The sequence below is a fragment of the Malus domestica genome, chromosome 03 (assembly GCF_042453785.1).
Source record: "Malus domestica chromosome 03, GDT2T_hap1".
Classification (NCBI taxonomy): Eukaryota; Viridiplantae; Streptophyta; class Magnoliopsida; order Rosales; family Rosaceae; genus Malus; species Malus domestica.
The window spans coordinates 22,324,299-22,342,139 of record NC_091663.1 but is presented as its reverse complement, the minus strand read 5'-3'; the positions used below and the strand labels follow the sequence as shown (position 1 = coordinate 22,342,139).

At 40.3% G+C, this 17,841-nt stretch overlaps 1 protein-coding gene across 1 annotated transcript; it reads right to left on the bottom strand.

Annotated features, from left to right (window-relative positions):
• Window positions 1-287: 287 nt before the first annotated feature.
• On the bottom strand, window positions 288-17,337 carry LOC103414566 (uncharacterized). Its single transcript, XM_029100026.2, has 11 exons — window positions 16,409-17,337; window positions 16,029-16,268; window positions 15,329-15,458; window positions 13,018-13,170; window positions 12,688-12,923; window positions 12,530-12,599; window positions 11,591-11,797; window positions 2,075-2,310; window positions 1,322-1,400; window positions 1,127-1,255; window positions 288-782 (listed from the first exon to the last, which is right to left on the bottom strand). The coding sequence occupies exons 1-11, from the start codon at window positions 16,912-16,914 to the stop codon at window positions 711-713; spliced, it is 2,058 nt and encodes a 685-aa protein (XP_028955859.2). The 5' UTR covers window positions 16,915-17,337; the 3' UTR covers window positions 288-710.
• Between the last annotated feature and the right edge of the window lie 504 nt (window positions 17,338-17,841).

The following is a 17,841-nucleotide window of genomic DNA, read 5'->3' as shown; positions in this document are numbered from 1 at the left end:
TCTTAACTGTATCCCAGCAACTTTGGCAAAAACTAGTATGCAACCGATCAAGGCCTGGAGCATTTAGTATGCAACCGATCAACGCAGTTTAAAATCCTACACAAAAACCTGTTCATGCCCCTCTCCACGACACCACCATAATCCATTCCCATCTCTTAACTTATTGTTTTCGTTTCTTTTTCTTCTAAAAAGATGGGAAAACTTTGTACTTTTATCTCCCAACTGTAAGCAATTAACTCTGGCTTTTTTGAGCCCACATTACTTCCTCGTCTCGGACAATTCATCAATGATCTGAGCTTCAGTTTGTAATTCATCGTTGCTGTTTATGTTAATGTTACCAATGGTATTAGTATTCATAACTCTCTTTTGAACCTTGTTAAGCTCGTTAGACAACTTATTTACAAACTATTTAAATTCAGGATACATTCAAACTTGGGAGGTCACTACCGTTGAGATGCAAGCTGAATCAATCGCACACGTCGGTTGATCCTTGAAGTGAAGCTACACATATAGCAATGCAATAAATCCATCTTCCAACCTCATTCCATTCAAAACCTCTTCTGAAGAATCAAGGTTCTAATCAGGCATGTCTTCAAGAATATCTACTTGACCGTGCTGCTTCTGACCCTCTAGAAGATGAGTTGCCATATGATCCCGGAACCTCTCCCCATTGTCGCCTACTGCTACTTCTTTTGAACATCTGCTGGCATTCAAGATGTGCTGCTTCCACTGCGTTTCTTTTGTGCATTCCTCATCTCCTCTTCGGTGCCATACCTTGCACGCTGCAACATGAGTAAAACACCACAATTTCTTAGAAAGTTGGGATTTTAACATTTTCTTCATCAATTTTGTGAAACACAATACCCAAACAATAATCACTAGATTATCATTGACCAGAATATGAAACATCTCACTGGTCTCTACCGATAAAAGTTTAAAACCCATAGCATATCAATATCCAAGAGGAAAAGATCTCTGATAACTCAAATAGGGATGATGGCAGTAAGAACAAAAAAGTACAAACTTTTTTCAACAAAAATGTGCTGCACAAAGACTTGTTTATTTGAAACATAACCGGAAAAATAAATAAAATAAAAGAAAGCATTATTGCGAAGAGTTTTGAGACCTTGGTTGGGTCTGAAAGTACTGCATGTGCCTCCCCAATCATTTTAAAAAGCCTGTGAGCATCCTTGTGCACTTCTTCTGCTATCTCCTTCCAACACCCATTATCGCTCCTTGAAAAGAATGGACCAGCCTATAAAAGAAGATGGTAGACGGTGAATACCAGTAAGCAAGCTACAAATCATAAAATATTACATACCTTGTCAGGATGATGTCGAAGTGCAGCTTTCCGATAGGCCTTCTTGATTTCTGATGCCGAAACAGATGGTTCAACTCCCCTACCATTATAACCGAATTAACTTAATGATAGTTTCAATCAAATATACTTGGAATTAAACTGCCTTAAAAAGCTACACCTTTTCTAGGAGAATCATAAACGGCATGTGTAAGTATTTCTTAGAGTCCATGGACTATTCTTATCTGCCTACAATCCAGAGCATGGAGCATTACCAAAGAGCTTGTTGTAAATAATTAATTATATTATACCAAGGAATTATCAGCAAGCAGCTTCAGTGTCAAGCTGACGATCTCGGTCTAAATATTCATGATAGTCACAAATTCGAGATCAAGTCTCTGACAGTGTTCTCCTTGCTTCTAACATAGGCTTTCCCATACACTTCACCGTAAAGCCAGCTTTTATTGTTCGTTTCTTCAATTGCTTAAATTACGATCTGGAGAAGTTTTTTATGCTTGGCAATTAAACTAACAGAAGGATACTTTAACTATTGTGAACAAGATGGAAGTCAATGACCCACCCATAATTTAAAAAATTGGTTTCAGCCTCAGCCTCAACATCTACAGTTAATTACTCAGTACACCCATATGAATGTATAACAACTCAGCCTCAACAATTATTTAACCGTATAGTCTAGCAGCATTCGTGTAAACGTCCTAAAGAGGGGCCAGTTTGCAGCCATACGCCAGAAACAAATATAGGTGCAGATAAACTTACAGAATAAGGTACATATCCAAGGGGATGTCCTTTCTGTCTTTTTCTTCTATTTTAGAAAGATGAAGACGAGCTTGTCTCAAGACATTTGTGCCGCTAATGGATCTGTCAGATGTTCCACACAGATAAGTTTTTTCCTCTTCCTGCTTAGTGAGAATAGATACCAGTCTCCGAAGATCTTTAGCGGCTTCTCCATAATCTCTGATCATCTTGTATAATGTGGCTCGTCCAGAAATAGCCTGCCAAAAGTATAAAAGAAAACAGGAACTGACATAACATACAGGAGGACCCAATCAAAGAAAATTATTGTTCTGAAATTCAATATGCCACAGGAAAGGCAACTTTGTAAGGATTGTGAAAGCGGTAAAGCGCCACCTACTAGAGGAATGACAACTTCATTGTATTAGTGTAGTCTTCTTCCATCCCCAACATAATCGACCCATAGACTTCAAATTTTAAACGTTCGTAGACAAGCAACCACTTATAACTCAAGAGGCTTAAATACAAAAGGTTCACAAGGACCAATAAGTTCAAACCATACAGTATTTGACAACACTGCCAACATCTTGTACAACATTCTGAAAGTTCAGGTCACTCTTTTCCTGTCTAGCCTGTTGGCATCACAAATGTGGGAGGCAAACAATTCTAATCCATATGCCTATGTCAATGTTTCCTGATTACTTTATCCCATGCAAACAGTTCATAACAATTCCATATCCTTACAAAAAATTAATCACCAAGGAGCATTTCAGTGGTCACATCCATTCTAAATGTGTAAATATATTGCCTGTGAAGCACGTGTAAGGGTATGTTCTACACATCTATCCGTTGTTCTACACATCTATCCGTTGTTCATTGGATATTGGAAACTGATATTCATGCTACAGTATAACATAACGCAATACATGAGGAAAGCTGAGCAAAGCACACCAGATTTCTAAAGTCTATATATAAAATCTAACCCTGGAGAAGCTGCACTTTGAGATTGATATAAACCACAAACCAAAAGATATGGGAGAAATTATTAGTTAGAAATTAAAAATTATAATGGATGTTGAAAATGGTGTCAAAACTGAACTGACTGAAAATTCCTTCATTTTAATCTTTTATCCTGGGAAGACCTTCAAAGTGGAGCCAAATACTCGTATCTAATATATCTTAAATTCTCAAGGGTTAACCCAAAAGTAAAATTCTTGAATATCTTAATAAAAATTTGACCACAAATTTGAGAAGTTCAGGAGACTGCAATCTGAAATTAAAACATGACATTCTGGGAAACTTAGATGTTTGTGCATTGCAATTGAAATAGAAAGGAATTAAATGCTTTAAGATTTCCTTGAAAATTAATGTGTTAGACAAGATCCATTAACTCCGCCGTGTAAGTTTATCTTACATTGCCGGTCCCAAGCCCGGATAAAGGAGGAGGGGGAGGGCGTCAGGTAGTCGACAGCCGGCACTCCATGATCACGTCGAATCCTTATGAAAATGAATCCAGAACGAAATCGCGCTAAAGCTAGGGCGTCACCCGTAAGTGGCGCGCTGTGTGGCCTGAGCACAGTGATAAGTGAGCAAGGGTCGCTGTATCTCCATCGGCACCCGGATACAGTGTTAAATGAGCAAGGGGGCTATAGAAACTTCTTTTCGAACGACTCCACTCAAAGTTGTTTGGGAGCATATGCTCCTATCAACTTTACACGGGACACACAAAAGAAGTATTTTGATCCTATTAGACGGGGAAGGGTGAAGAAGCTAGGACAGAAGGGTAGAGTTCAAGAGAGCAAAATGCGTTTAGGAACGTGGAATATAGGAACCTTGACGGGAAAATCTATGGAAGTCGTAGAAGTTATGGTGAGGAGAAGGATAAATATTATGTGCCTACAAGAAACTAAGTGGGTTGGTCGTAAGGCAAAGGATCTAGAAAACTCAGGGTTTAAACTATGGTATTCGGGCACAAATAGAACGAGAAACGGTGTTGGCATCATCGTGGACAAGACCTTGACACAAGATGTTGTAGATGTCAAGAGGGTAGGAGATAGAATCATGGCAATCAAGATTGTAATAGGACAAGAACTTATCAATGTGATTAGTGCGTACGCACCTCAAGTAGGGTTGGATACGAGTTCGAAGGAGAAATTTTGGGAAGACCTTGGAGACTTGGTGCAAGGAATTGCTCAGACGGAGAAGTTATTTATAGGAGGAGATTTAAATGGACACGTGGGCAGGGAGACAGGCAACTATGGAGGTTTTCATGGTGGCCATGGTTTTGGGGAGAGAAACGAGGATGGGGAAGCTATCTTGGATTTTGCAATGGCATATGATCTCTTCTTAGCCAACACCTTCTTTAAGAAGAGAGAAGAACATGTGATCACCTACAAGAGTGGGTCGTCAAAAACACAAATAGATTTTCTTCTAATGAGGAAAGGGGATCGTATAACTTGTAAGGATTGCAAAGTTATACCAGGAGAGAGCGTGACTAATCAACATCGCTTGTTGGTGATGGATGTACATATCAAAAGAGTGAGAAAAAAGAACAAGACTTGGAAGTGCCCAAGGACTAGATGGTGGAATCTAAAAGAAGAAAAACAAGCCATTTTCAAAGAGAAAGTAATCACCCAGTGTGTGTGGGATAGAGAGGGGGAAGCTAACCAAATGTGGGATTCCATGGCTAGTTGTATCCGAAAAGTAGCAAAAGAGGTATTAGGAGAGTCCAAGGGCTTTGCCCCACACCAAAAGGAATCTTGGTGGTGGAATGAGGAGGTACAAGCAAAGGTGAAGGCTAAGAAGGAATGTTGTAAAGCCTTATACAAGGATAGGACCGATGAAAATGGTGAAAGGTATAGAAAAGCGAAGCAAGAGGCGAAGAAAGCTGTGAGAGAAGCTAAGTTAGCGGCTTATGACGATATGTATAAGCGACTAGATACCAAAGAAGGAGAGTTGGATATCTATAAACTAGCTAGAGCAAGGGAAAAGAAGACAAAGGACCTAAACCAAGTGAGGTGCATCAAGGATGAGGATGGAAAGGTTCTTGCTACAGAGAACGCGGTTAAAGACAGATGGAAAGGTTATTTTCATAATCTTTTCAATGAAGGACATGAAAGGAGTGCTTCTTTAGGGGAGTTGAGTAACTCAGAAGAGTGTAGAAACTACTCTTTTTATCGTAGAATCCGGAAGGAAGAAGTGGGTGTAGCTTTGAAGAAGATGAAGCATAGAAAAGCAGTAGGCCCAGACGATATACCAATCGAAGTGTGGAAAGTTTTGGGAGAGACAGGTATAACATGGCTCACTGACCTTTTCAATAGGATTTTGAAAACGAAGAAGATGCCGAATGAGTGGCGAATGAGCACTTTGGTGCCTATCTACAAGAATAAGGGCGATGTACAAAATTGCATGAACTATAGGGGAATTAAGCTAATGAGTCATACAATGAAGCTCTGGGAGAGAGTCATTGAGCATAGATTGAGGCAAGAGACACGGGTTTCGGACAACCAATTCGGGTTCATGCCAGGGCGCTCAACCATGGAGGCAATCTATCTCTTACGAAGATTGATGGAAAGATATAGAGATGGGAAAAATGATTTACACATGGTCTTTATAGATTTGGAAAAAGCGTATGATAGGGTCCCAAGAGACATTCTTTGGAGGATTTTAGAGAAGAAAGGAGTACGAGTAGCATATATCCAAGCTATACAGGATATGTATGAAGGAGCAAAGATTGCCGTAAGAACTCATGAAGGACAAACCGAAAGCTTTCCCATAACTGTAGGATTACATCAAGGCTCATCCTTAAGTCCTTACCTTTTTGCGTTGGTAATGGATGAGTTAACAGGACATATTCAAGGTGATATTCCTTGGTGTATGCTTTTCGCAGACGATATAGTGTTGATAGATGAAACTCAGGAAGGGGTAAATGCAAAGCTTAACCTTTGGAGAGAAGTGTTGGAATCTAAAGGTCTTCGCCTAAGCCGATCAAAGACAGAATATATGGAGTGCAAGTTCAGTGCAAATGGAGGCCAAAACGAGTTAGGGGTGAGGATCGGAGATCAAGAAATACCAAAGAGCGACCGTTTTCGTTACCTAGGATCTATCTTGCAAAAGAACAGAGAATTAGATGGAGATCTCAACCATAGAATACAAGCTGGATGGATGAAGTGGAAGAGTGCATCCGGCGTGTTGTGTGACCGCCGTATGCCACTGAAGCTCAAGGGAAAATTTTATAGGACGGCAATAAGGCCGGCGATGCTGTATGGCACAGAATGTTGGGCGGTGAAGCATCAACACGTACACAAAATGGGTGTAGCGGAGATGAGGATGCTTCGTTGGATGTGTGGGCACACGAGAAAGGATAAGATTAGGAATGAGGATATCCGGGGTAAAGTAGGAGTAGCCGAAATTGAAGGAAAGATGAGAGAAAATCGGTTACGGTGGTTTGGACATGTGCAAAGAAGGCCTACTGACGCTCCGATTAGAAGATGCGACTATGGGACAGAGGTTCAGGGCCGAAGGGGCAGAGGAAGACCTAGGAAAACTTTGGAAGAGACCCTAAGAAAAGACTTAGAGTACTTGGATCTAACGGAGGACATGACACAGGACAGAACACAATGGCGTTCTAAGATTCATATAGCCGATCCCACTCAGTGACTTGGATTTTCCAAGTCTCCAACCGAGAAGTTTTCCTCACTCGGGAAATTAAGGGAACACTACCTCAACCTACATGCTCCACTCACAAAGCTTCAACATACAAGCTTCAACAAAAGAAAATTCAAAGAACTTAGCGAAGAAGGCTTTGGTGTATTTAACACAATACGTTGAAATGAAGGAAAGCTTATTTATTGATATCCCCGATAAGTTACAAATATGTACATATACTTGAGTCAAAATAAACAAACAAGAGCGAGCCTTCACAAAGGTTGCTTAGGAGAAGTCTCAGCAGTCGGTAGAGCCTCAGAAAGAGAAGGCACCGGAGGGGGATCATTCGGAGCCTCAGTACTGGACAAAACCCTAGAAGGAGGAGGCATCAGAGATTGATCATTTGGAGCTTCATTACGCAGTACAGCCCTAGAAGACGAAGGCAATAAATGCCTTTGGAACAAACCCACAAATCTCTGATGATCAAGTAAAACCTGACCATCAGATTCCTTCATCTGGTCAAGCTTCCTCTTCATGTTTGTAGCATAGTCATGTGCGAGCCGGTGCAACTGTTTATTCTCATGCTTGAGCCCTCTAATCTCCTGTTTGAGACTCATCACTTCAGCCGCCAATGATTCAACTTGGCGGGTTCGAGCAAATAGGCGTTGGGCCATATTAGACACAGAACCTGCACACTGAACACTGAGAGCCAGAGAATCCTTAACAGACAACTCATCAGACCGTTTGGAAAGTAGTCTGTTATCTTTGGGAGTGAGAAGGTTCCTGGCCACTACCGCAGCGGTCATATCATTCTTCATCACGGAATCCCCAACGGTAAGAGGACCAGTAGGGGAGACGAAGGATGGGCGCCATATGTTGTCTGGAGAAGGCGGGGCTGCCTCTTCAACAAGGTTTAAGTCAAAACGATGGTCGGATGGGCCAGACATTTTCAAAGGTGTTGAAGAGAGAAGAGGTCGGACAAATCAAGATCTTAGAAGTGCAAGAATGGAGCTTCTACTGGTGGATATTCAAGTGTGCTTTGGAACTTAATGTCAGCCCCTATAAAAATCTGCACTCGACGAAGCTTCAGAATCGAAGAGGCGCCTGCTCAAAAATCGAAGAGGCGTTTGCTTTCTCAAAAGCTGGGCTGCTCAGAGACCACGAGGGTCGATCTCAGAAATCGAAGAGGTGTTTGCTTTCTCAAAAGCTGGGCTGCTCAAAGACCACAAAGGCCAATCTCAGAAATCGAAGAGGCTTGCTTTCTCAAAAGCTGGGCTGATCAGAGACCACGAGGGCCGATTTCAGAAATCGAAGAGGCACCTACTTTTCCAGCCTTGTCAGCACCTGTCACACGCACACTCAGCTTTGCGGAAATTATGGGCATTCTGTCGAAGATTTCTGGCGAAGTAGAAAGCACATGAATCGTACTGTTCAATCACCCACTTCCCACACGCAACAGTAGCTCATGGGTACCACAGATAACTTTGCCAAAGTTCTCTGACAAAGTTGAGACACGTGAAGCTTGCAGCCCCCACTACATCGCTCTGACCAAGAAGGGTAAAAGAATTGCAAAGAAACAACACTAACAAAGTTTAGACACATAAATTTTGAAGGTCTAGCTACCATATTATTACCCACAAGGGTAAAGGAACAGTACCACTGCTGGATAATTGGAAAGTCACGGTGTGTCAACCTCTGTGCTTCGTGGCAAGGTAGACTAGCAAACATGCCCAACCTTTACTCACATTCGAGAAAACACTCCTAACAAGATTGCTTGCTCCAAAATTGAAGAGGCACCGCCTTCCGAATCTCGAGAGCCAGACTCCCAACATGATTACTTTCTCAAAAATCGATGAGAGGGTAAAGGAACAGTACCACTGCTGGATAATTGGAAAGTCCCGGTGTGTCAACCTTTGTGCTTCGTGGCAAGGTAGACTAGCAAACATGCCCAACCTTTACTCACATTCGAGAAAACACTCCCAACAAGATTGCTTGCTCCAAAATCGAAGAGGCACCGCCCTCCGAATCTCGAGAGCCAGACTCCCAACATGATTACTTTCTCAAAATCGAAGAGAGGGTAAAGGAACAGTACCACTGCTGGATAATTGGAAAGTCCCTGTGTGTCAACCTCTGTGCTTCGTGGCAAGGTAGACTAGCAAACATGCCCAACCTTTACTCAGATTCGAGAAAACACTCCCAACAAGATTGCTTGCTCCAAAATCGAAGAGGCACGGCCCTCCGAATCTCGAGAGCCAGACTCCCAACATGATTACTTTCTCAAAAATCGAAGAGACACCGCTCTCCGAATCTCGAGATCCAGACCCCCAGCAAGATTGCTTTCTCAAAAATCGAAGAGGCATCGTTCTCCGAATCTCGAGAGCCAGACCCCCGACAGGTCTGTAATCTTCACACGCAACATCAGCTTTCCAGATACCACAAACCACTTTTTCAAAGTGCTCTGACAGAGTTAAAACATGTGAAGCTGGTAGCTCCCACTACCGTGCTATAACCAAGCAGGGTAAAGGAATAGCATTATTACTTGATGTTAGGGAGACTCCTATATATGTCGACTTCCATCCCTAACGGACAGGCAGACCTGCAAAAATGCTCAACCCTTTCTCTTATCTGAGAGGGCACTCCCAACAAAGCCTTTCGAAATATTCAGCTTTCTTTCCCCCTGATAATACCTCTGTAAACAAGCTATACTAGAGCAAGAATATCTCATATCATCAGGGTTAAAAGCAAGAGTATCTCATATCATGCTTTTTCCCTGTCTTTTCCTTTGGCCTTGTTCTTACCTGCAAGACAAGGAGAAAGAGAGCAATCAGTCAGCACTTGGAATCAAGCTTCCAGCCAGGAACTGACTGCCTGGAACCCCTTACCTGATTACTTACCTGGCATTGCTCTCGAGTACTCATCTTCAACATCTTATGCTTCCAGGGAAGATACCGCATCTGCCTGAGGAACAGATAGGGCAAGTGAGAAGGATACAAGGAAGCATGTGGAGACAAGCGTAACAGCACACGTGCCGATACATCCACTACTCTATCAAAAGCAAAAGTATCCCATATCAGCAGGGTCGAACGTACTCTAGATTTGATGGACTTGTTTTGACCCTCAAATTCTTCAGTCGGCCTTATACTCTGGAGGAAACCAGAAAACCCTCCAACCCAGTTCAAGAATAAGCCTGTGGAAAGTTACTTCTTCAAAAGCAAAAGTATCCCATATCATCTCTCCTCATTTTTCTTCTCTTTATCCTTCATGTTGCCTGCAAGATAGGGAGAATGTGAACAATCATCCGGAGCTCTGATTGCTTACCTTGTCTGTCACCTCTTTCAGCAGATCCCCCAGCTCGGCGACTTGGGGGACTCCTACTACATGGTTTGTATCTCGCTTGACCAAGCATGAAACTACAAGTAAGCTTCAAGTGAAATTGATACATTACCTTGTGCATCTCCACCAGTTACAGATACCACCCCTGGATGGAGGAAGAGTACTTCCAGAGAAGATGCCACATCTACCTATGAGACAGATAAAGGCAAGTCAAGACGATACCACACTCCGGTACTTAGAAGTTTCGTGGCTACGAGATCATTCTCCCACAATATTTCCTAATGTCATTTGTACTAAATCATTCACTTGTACTCACTAAAGGAGAGCTTGAACCTATGTACTTGTGTAAACCCTTCACAATTAATGAGAACTCCTCTATTCCGTGGACGTAGCCAATCTGGGTGAACCACGTACATCTTGTGTTTGCTTTCCTATCTATATCCATTTATATACTTATCCACACTAATGACCGGAGCAATCTAGCGAAGATCACAAAAAGTGACCGTTTTCGCTACCTAGGATCTATCTTGCAAGAGAACGGAGAATTAGATGGAGATCTCAACCATAGAATACAAGCTGGATGGATGAAGTGTAAGAGTGCATCCGGCGTGTTGTGTGACCGTCATAGGCCACTAAAGCTCAAGGGAAAATTTTATAGGACGGCAATAAGGCCAGCGATGTTGTATGGCACAGAATGTTGGGCGGTGAAGCATCAACGTACACAAAATGGGTGTAGCGGAGATGAGGATGCTTCGTGGGATGTATGGGCACACGAGAAAGGATAAGATTGGGAATTAGGTTATCCGAGGTAAAGTAGGAGTAGCCAAAATTGAAGGAAATATGAGAGAAAATCGGTTCCGGTGGTTTGGACATGTGCAAAGAAGGCCTACTGACGCTCCGGTTCGAAAATGTGACTACGGGACAAAGGTTCGGGGCCGAAGGAGTAGAGGAAGACCTAGGAAAACTTTGGAAGAGACCCTAAGAAAAGACTTGAGTACTTGGATCTAACAGAGGACATGACACAAATGAGCGCAATGGCGTTCTAGGATTCATATAGCCGACCCCACTTAGTAGGAAAAGGCTTTGTTGTTGTTTGTTGTAGACAAGATCCATTTATTGCATTTCCACAGGAAGAAACTGCATAAACACACAAATAAGTATCACAACACACATGTTCCAAATGCTCCCCAAAAACAGGTGGAAAGCTGTGTCACTAAGAAAATACAAATTGATTAGAGGTACTAATACACTTAGGGCACATTTGATGGCTTGTCCTAGACTAATTGCAAGGATTGGCTTGGTTGGTTCTATTTAGGCCCCACATTTTAAATAGCCTAAAATAAGCCCACATAGAGAAGTCATAATCCAGTCCTAGTCCGGTCAATCAAACGCCCCCTTAATGACCTAACAAGACTACTAGTTTGTATATCTCTGATATCAATCAAACAGAGATATAAAACCAGCCCGTCCTTTTACCAAAGAAAAAAAGTAATGAATAAGTAAAATCATGAGCAATGCCATATCAAAGAATCATTAAGAAAACTTCAGCTTTGAACAAACCTTTAGATGATTTCCATCAAGAGCTATAGCTAAACTGCAATCAGCAATAGCATCAGTAATCCGGCCCAATGCTTTGTATGCAGCAGCACGATTGCAAAAACAAACAGCTGTAAATGGACGTGATTCAACATTGCAGCACAAAGCAGTAGTATAATGCTCAACAGCTTCAGTATGTCTTCCAGCCTGAAATGCTTCATTCCCTGCAACCTACGATGTACAATAACAAAGAAGAAAGTCACTACATAAGCAGCATGTATATGCAGTAGAGCATATATTTTTCAATTAAACTGTTAATGATGAATAAATTAAGGGAGCTGTTATTGACACTCCAAATAAGTCAAAAGTACAATTTTTCCCTTTTGATAAGGGAGGAGTAAAGGATGACCTTTGTGGAGTGCCAATAACACTTCTCCAAATTAAACGCATCAAATATCGGAAAAACAAACTAGTAGACACTAAAGAATGCCAAGCATAAACTAAAGTACAACCTTCTTTTACCCTGATACCACTTGAAAAAGGAAATATTGTTCGAGAAAGCGTTTGGTTTGTAAATGTATCTGCAATCGAATGACTAGAAACTACCATATATCTCAAGAACAAAAAATTAAAAAACCTTTAGGCAGACATCATAGCAAGTGCTAACATATGAGAAAGTTCCACCAGGATAACCAATGAGGTTTGATAATAGGCCTTTTAAGTAACAAATGCACTATTTGTCTATAGGAGGAAAATGACATGGTTAAGAAAGTCCTATCTAGTTTTGAAAATACTTCATATCTTTATTTGTAATTACATGTCGGCAAGACAGCTGAAGAGGATCCTACCCAACTTTCTTTAATATGGGATGAAGTATGAGTTCAAATATTTCTAATTGTGATATTACATGTGCACCTAGAGAGGATTGTACAATTCAAGAAACACAGCACAGACTGAGCATACCTTATGAGACAGAAGTTCACGTACAACGAGAACAAGGGGTTCTGATGATTGCAGAGTTGTTCTCCAATTCCTGGACATTCGCATAGTGTTAGGAACCTCAAGCAACAAAAGCAAACCTTTAACACAATTTAACACCTAAAATCGTGTCTAAAAGTTACCTATATGAGGTAGACATCTTTTCCTCATGTTTATCTAGTGTAGCAAGACCCTCCTCTAGTTTTCCAAGATAAAAATAGGATTTAAAAATCATACGGCACCGCCAGAGTCTGAAGTAAAAGTACTTTGAGAGTTCGGAACAATCTGCAGAGACCTGGTCACCTGCTGGAAGGTTGTTCTTTTCCATAGAACTCAGGGTCTGCTCGCACAGCTCAATCACCTCTTCATGCCTCCGCACCTGCTAGGGAATACAGAAGTCAAACCACAACTGACTGAAAATCATGGTAGCAAAAACCAATAAAAGAAAAAACATAATTAAATAAATCACTAACCGCAAAAAGAGCCTCTGCTTTCATTTCAAGTAATTTTTCTGAGCTAGGACTTATTACCAAACCTTCATCAATAAGTTGTATAGCATGCTCGGCATTAGTAGATGTTTTCGATAGCAAAAGTTCATCAGAATCATTCAGGCATTCAGACACTTTCTGCCAGCAATTAAAACCCCAAATCAGTTTGTATACAAACATTTCTCCGTAAAAATCCAATGGTTAAAACAATGGCTTAAGATTTGATTGATGTTTTGCAGGGATGATCCAATTGAGACATAATATAGATATTTCAGATCATTAAATACAATGCGGATAGGGATCCCCAAGCGATCCCCATTACATGCAAAAACTTGGTACGTGTGTACATGTAAGCAATATAAAACTGTTATTGGCCAAAAAATACTAAAAGAAAAATGTATATCTTAACCTGAAGTATAAAAAAAGACCTCTCAAAAAGAGCTAAGTTTTAATATTACATAAATCAAGACTTAAAATATAAATTCATTTTCACTGCTGCTAACACATCCATTATTATAGAACAGTGAAAATAATCCCTACACATTTGAAACTAATGTCCAAAGAGCTGCCCATTATCCAACTTGGTCCCACATTTCATCTACACCCGTTCCCACAGTAACATGGAATAGGATACACTTTTGCTAGAATGTGAAATAATCTTTAAAAGCGGACTTGGAAATATAAAATGATATGTGAGCAAAAAGTTAAAAGGTTGAAATTATTATAAATTTGATATTACATGGTGGTACTCGCTTGCTATTCTTCTTGTTTTTTTTTTTTCTTTTGAGGAAGACTGACTTTGATTAAAAACAGAACCAGTTCCAAAAATTAGATAAGCTACCCATAATCCAAAATCGAACTTATAGTACAGAACCAGACCTCACAAATTAAGATACAAAAACCTTAAGACTTGAAACCTAAATTCACTTCACAGCGGCAAATGCATCCATCCTTATTCGAAACTGATGTGCGAATAGCGGAGCTGCCCAGTATCTAACTACGTCATAATTTGTCTAGTCCCACACCCTTGTATTCTTTAAAATTATTCTATTACACTCCACCCAAATATTCCAAAAAACTGCCAGCACAAAAGCAAACCCACAAAAATTTAGCTTTCCTCCCCCATCCTAAAGCCTCAAACTTGGTACTTAGAAGCTCAAAACAACAATTTGGAATAACCCAACTAGGTCTAACTCCCTTACACAATTTCCATCACTACTGTGCAGAACAAGAGCAATGGAGAAAACATGATCCGTAATCTCCTCCTCAGATATACACAAAATGCACCAAGTGAGGAGATATACAAATAAAAGACCTTTGCTTTTGAATTTGAGGTTTAGGAGAGTACATGTAATACTATAGTTCAACCTTCAAGCTCACACTGCTTTGATCCTATATCTCTCAAACTAATTATAGATATATGCTTTATAATAAAAATTTATTGGTCTGATGCAGAATGGTTATTTAAAATTCCCAAAATTTCATTACGATAACTTGTTTATAACCCACTAAAGTCCACTAAAATACTCCCCTTCGCCTTCTCATCACTGTTCACAACAGCAAAACAACAACACAATAACTCATTCTAATCCAAAACAAAACTCAGACCAAATTTAAATTCATGTCGACCAACAATACCAAATCCTTACTCAACAATAGCCTTTGCAAATACATTTGTGAGACATCCCTGGCCATCCTCAATCGATACCAACTTGAAAGTATAGTTCATCTGAACTATGCCACAGGGTTTTACTTCTACAACCAAGTTATAAGAATTCCTGACTAAAATTTCACAACCTCCCATATAATCAAGTATCAAACATGAGCAACAATAATTATGAGCACATTTGAAATCTGCAATGCCTTCAGACGAAATAATATATTCAAGATGTAAAGAAAGAAATTAAATATAAGTTAAAACCCCAAACAGATCAACATTCCAACTTTGATCCTTTTTTCTCCTGTCTTTTCCCATTACAAGCCAAAATAGGGGTTTTACAATCAGAAAATTCCTTATTTCTTTTTGGCTCAATCACCCTACAAACTATGTGGTGTGCAACTTAAACTGTTTTTAAGAAAATGAGAAAAAGTTTCAGCATTATCAGGGTTCAGATGAGTATTGTATTAACCAATTTCATGTACATTTATAAGTGAATGTTAAATGTAGACTATGGTGAATCCCATGGAAAGCAGTAAGATCGGGTTTTTAATTAATTACACTACCTGTGCTTTTTGTAAGCCATCAGGTGAATCTCATGGAAAGCAGTAAGATCGGGTTTTTAATTAATTACACTACCTGTGCTTTTTGTAAGCCATCAGAAGCTTCTTTTGCAATCTTTCGGTCCAAACAGATATCATTTGCTAATTGCAGGCACCTCCTAAAATGTTGTGAAGCATCTTCAACTTCCCCAAGAGCAAGATAACATCTTTAAGAATTTTAAAAAGAAATACAATTAGGGAAGGTTATGTTATGTGAAAAGAAAAGCAATTTATGACTGAAATATTCTATGCTGGAACTCAAAAATCAAAGCGACAAAGCATATTCAATAGGAAATGCCTAATCAAAGACCAGCAGAACAGCATATGAAAATTATGAGAAGTAGAAATTTGAGTGCCAGTAAAATATCTTACTTAGAACCAGACGATCCAAGAACAACTGCACAATATTGTACAAGTAATGGTAAGTAGCAAAAGTCTAACAATCAATTGTATTAAAATTGAACAAGAATTATAGCAAAATTTTAAAATTTTAAGTCCATCATTTGACTTTTGTTATAAATATATATCCAACTATATATAACTTTCAGGTGGTTGGGTTGCAAATTCCAAAACTTCATGGTCTAAAGTAAAAACGCTCTAGATATCAAGAAATGTTTGCACAACTCATCCTATTTTATGTCGGAAATTGAGATCAACAAAAAAAGAAGCTGCATAGTGCAGAGGTTCATACTGGAGAGTCAAAAGAAAATATCAAATAGTAAAGAGCAAATACTTACTTGGAAGCTCTAACCTGCACTTTGAGGAAGTTGGGATCAATTGCAGTAGCCATCATACAGTCCCCAAGTGCATCTCTTATTCTTCCAAGAGCCATACGTGTTGCTGCACGGTTGCTATAGCACAGCATCAATGCCCTAAGAGAGCTTCTAGATGTCACATTTGTAGAAACGCAATTCACTCCTTGTGTGTAGCAGTCCTCAGCTTTAGACATATCCCCATTTTTGTACGCTTGGTTTCCCCTGGAGATGTATCAAATTCAACAAAAAGAAGCTATCTTTAGCACAGGGCTATATTACTCCACTCAGAGGTCCAAATATAACTAAAAGGGACATCAAACAATGAGTTTTAAGCATCGACAAAGATGATTATAAGTCCTGACCTTAGTCGCCAATTTTCACATGCTTCCTGAGCTGCAGCTGCTTCAGCAGACAAAGAAATAGATTCTTGCTTTATCTCCTGTTCCTTACGCACTCCGGTATTATCTCCATGCCTGGGTTGTGGGATAGATGACTCTTTTTTCTGATAATGTCCAGCCTTTACCAGACTTTTCTTTTTCTGGAGGCCTTTTGACGCAGATACTTGACTTTGAGCAGCGGAAGAGGCAGCTAAGGTGAGGTTAGACCCACTTCTATTTTCTGAACTTCCCGGCGCAGGAGACGGAACAGACGGCGGATTTAGAGGACCGTCGACGCTTCCAGAAAATTCCGAAGGGAAAGCAGGGTCCAAGTTCCGAATCACTTCGAGGAGGGCAGGGTCGCCATTCCTAATCCTATTGAGCACGGCGCCTTCAGAAGGTTCCGATTCCCGTCCGGATCTGAAGTACTTATAAATTAAGACCAGCACTGACAGTGACACCGGTAGGAGGATACGCGCCGCTGAAAACATAGTTTTTGTGCTGATGGCGGCGGCGGATGCGGCGGCGACGGTAGCTGAAACTGGGTCGCTAGGTTTTGCTGTGAACTTGCAACTAGCAACTACATTACGGATGAAACACACTCTCTCATATGATCAAAGTATTAAATCAAAGTCTGCCTTGTCTAGACGCATGTTTGGATTGCTTTTCAATTCCAAAAGCTACTTCAGGAAAAGTGGAGAATCTCGTAATAAGATAAATGACTTGCTTTGTCTAGACGCATGTTTGGATTGTATTTCAATTCCAAAGCTACTTTAGGAGAAGTGGAGAATCTCATAGTTGTCAACATTCTGAAGAACGTAGAAACTTAGCTATGAAGCCAGAGAGAGAGAGGTCGAAGAGGTTTTAGAGAGAGTAGAATACTTTTCAACTGAATTTCTATTTCTGCTAACTATACTATTACAAGGCACTCATACTATTTATACTTATATACTCTCGTAACTTCCTCCTCCACTAATATCAATACACGTGACACCATTTACATAACACAAATGACAAGATACAAATATCCTTATATTCTAACATTCCCCCTCAATCTTATGGTGGGAAGCCCCAAGCATAAGATTGGAGCAATAGTGACTAAAAGAAGGAGAGCATAATCCCTTGGTAAAGAAAGATATCTGCATACTGATCAGTGGAGGATACAAACTGAAGAGAAATATGGCCTTGTTGAACTCGTTCTCTAACAAAGTGACAATCTACTTCAATATGTTTGGCCTTGGAGTGAAGAACCAGATTTGTTGCCAATGCCATAGCTGAGAGATTATCATAATGCAACATAGGAGAAACAGAACTGGAAATATACAAATCCTTGAGTAACTATTGAATCCAGACAATCTCAGCAATGGTAGTGGTCATAGCCCTATATTCTGCTTCAGTAGAAGAGCGACCGACTATGT

What these genes read in the sequence shown, in the direction of transcription:
- LOC103414566 (XM_029100026.2), bottom strand. Translation starts at nt 16,914, where the DNA reads ATGTTTTCAGCGGCGCGTATCCTCCTACCGGTGTCACTGTCAGTGCTG. An exon ending in GTGAACTTCTGTCTCATAAG is followed by an intron (nt 11,798 to 12,529) that starts GTATGCTCAGTC and finishes TGTACATCGTAG; the next exon opens with GTTGCAGGGAATGAAGCATT. An exon ending in TACTTTCAGACCCAACCAAG is followed by an intron (nt 783 to 1,126) that starts GTCTCAAAACTC and finishes CTCATGTTGCAG; the next exon opens with CGTGCAAGGTATGGCACCGA.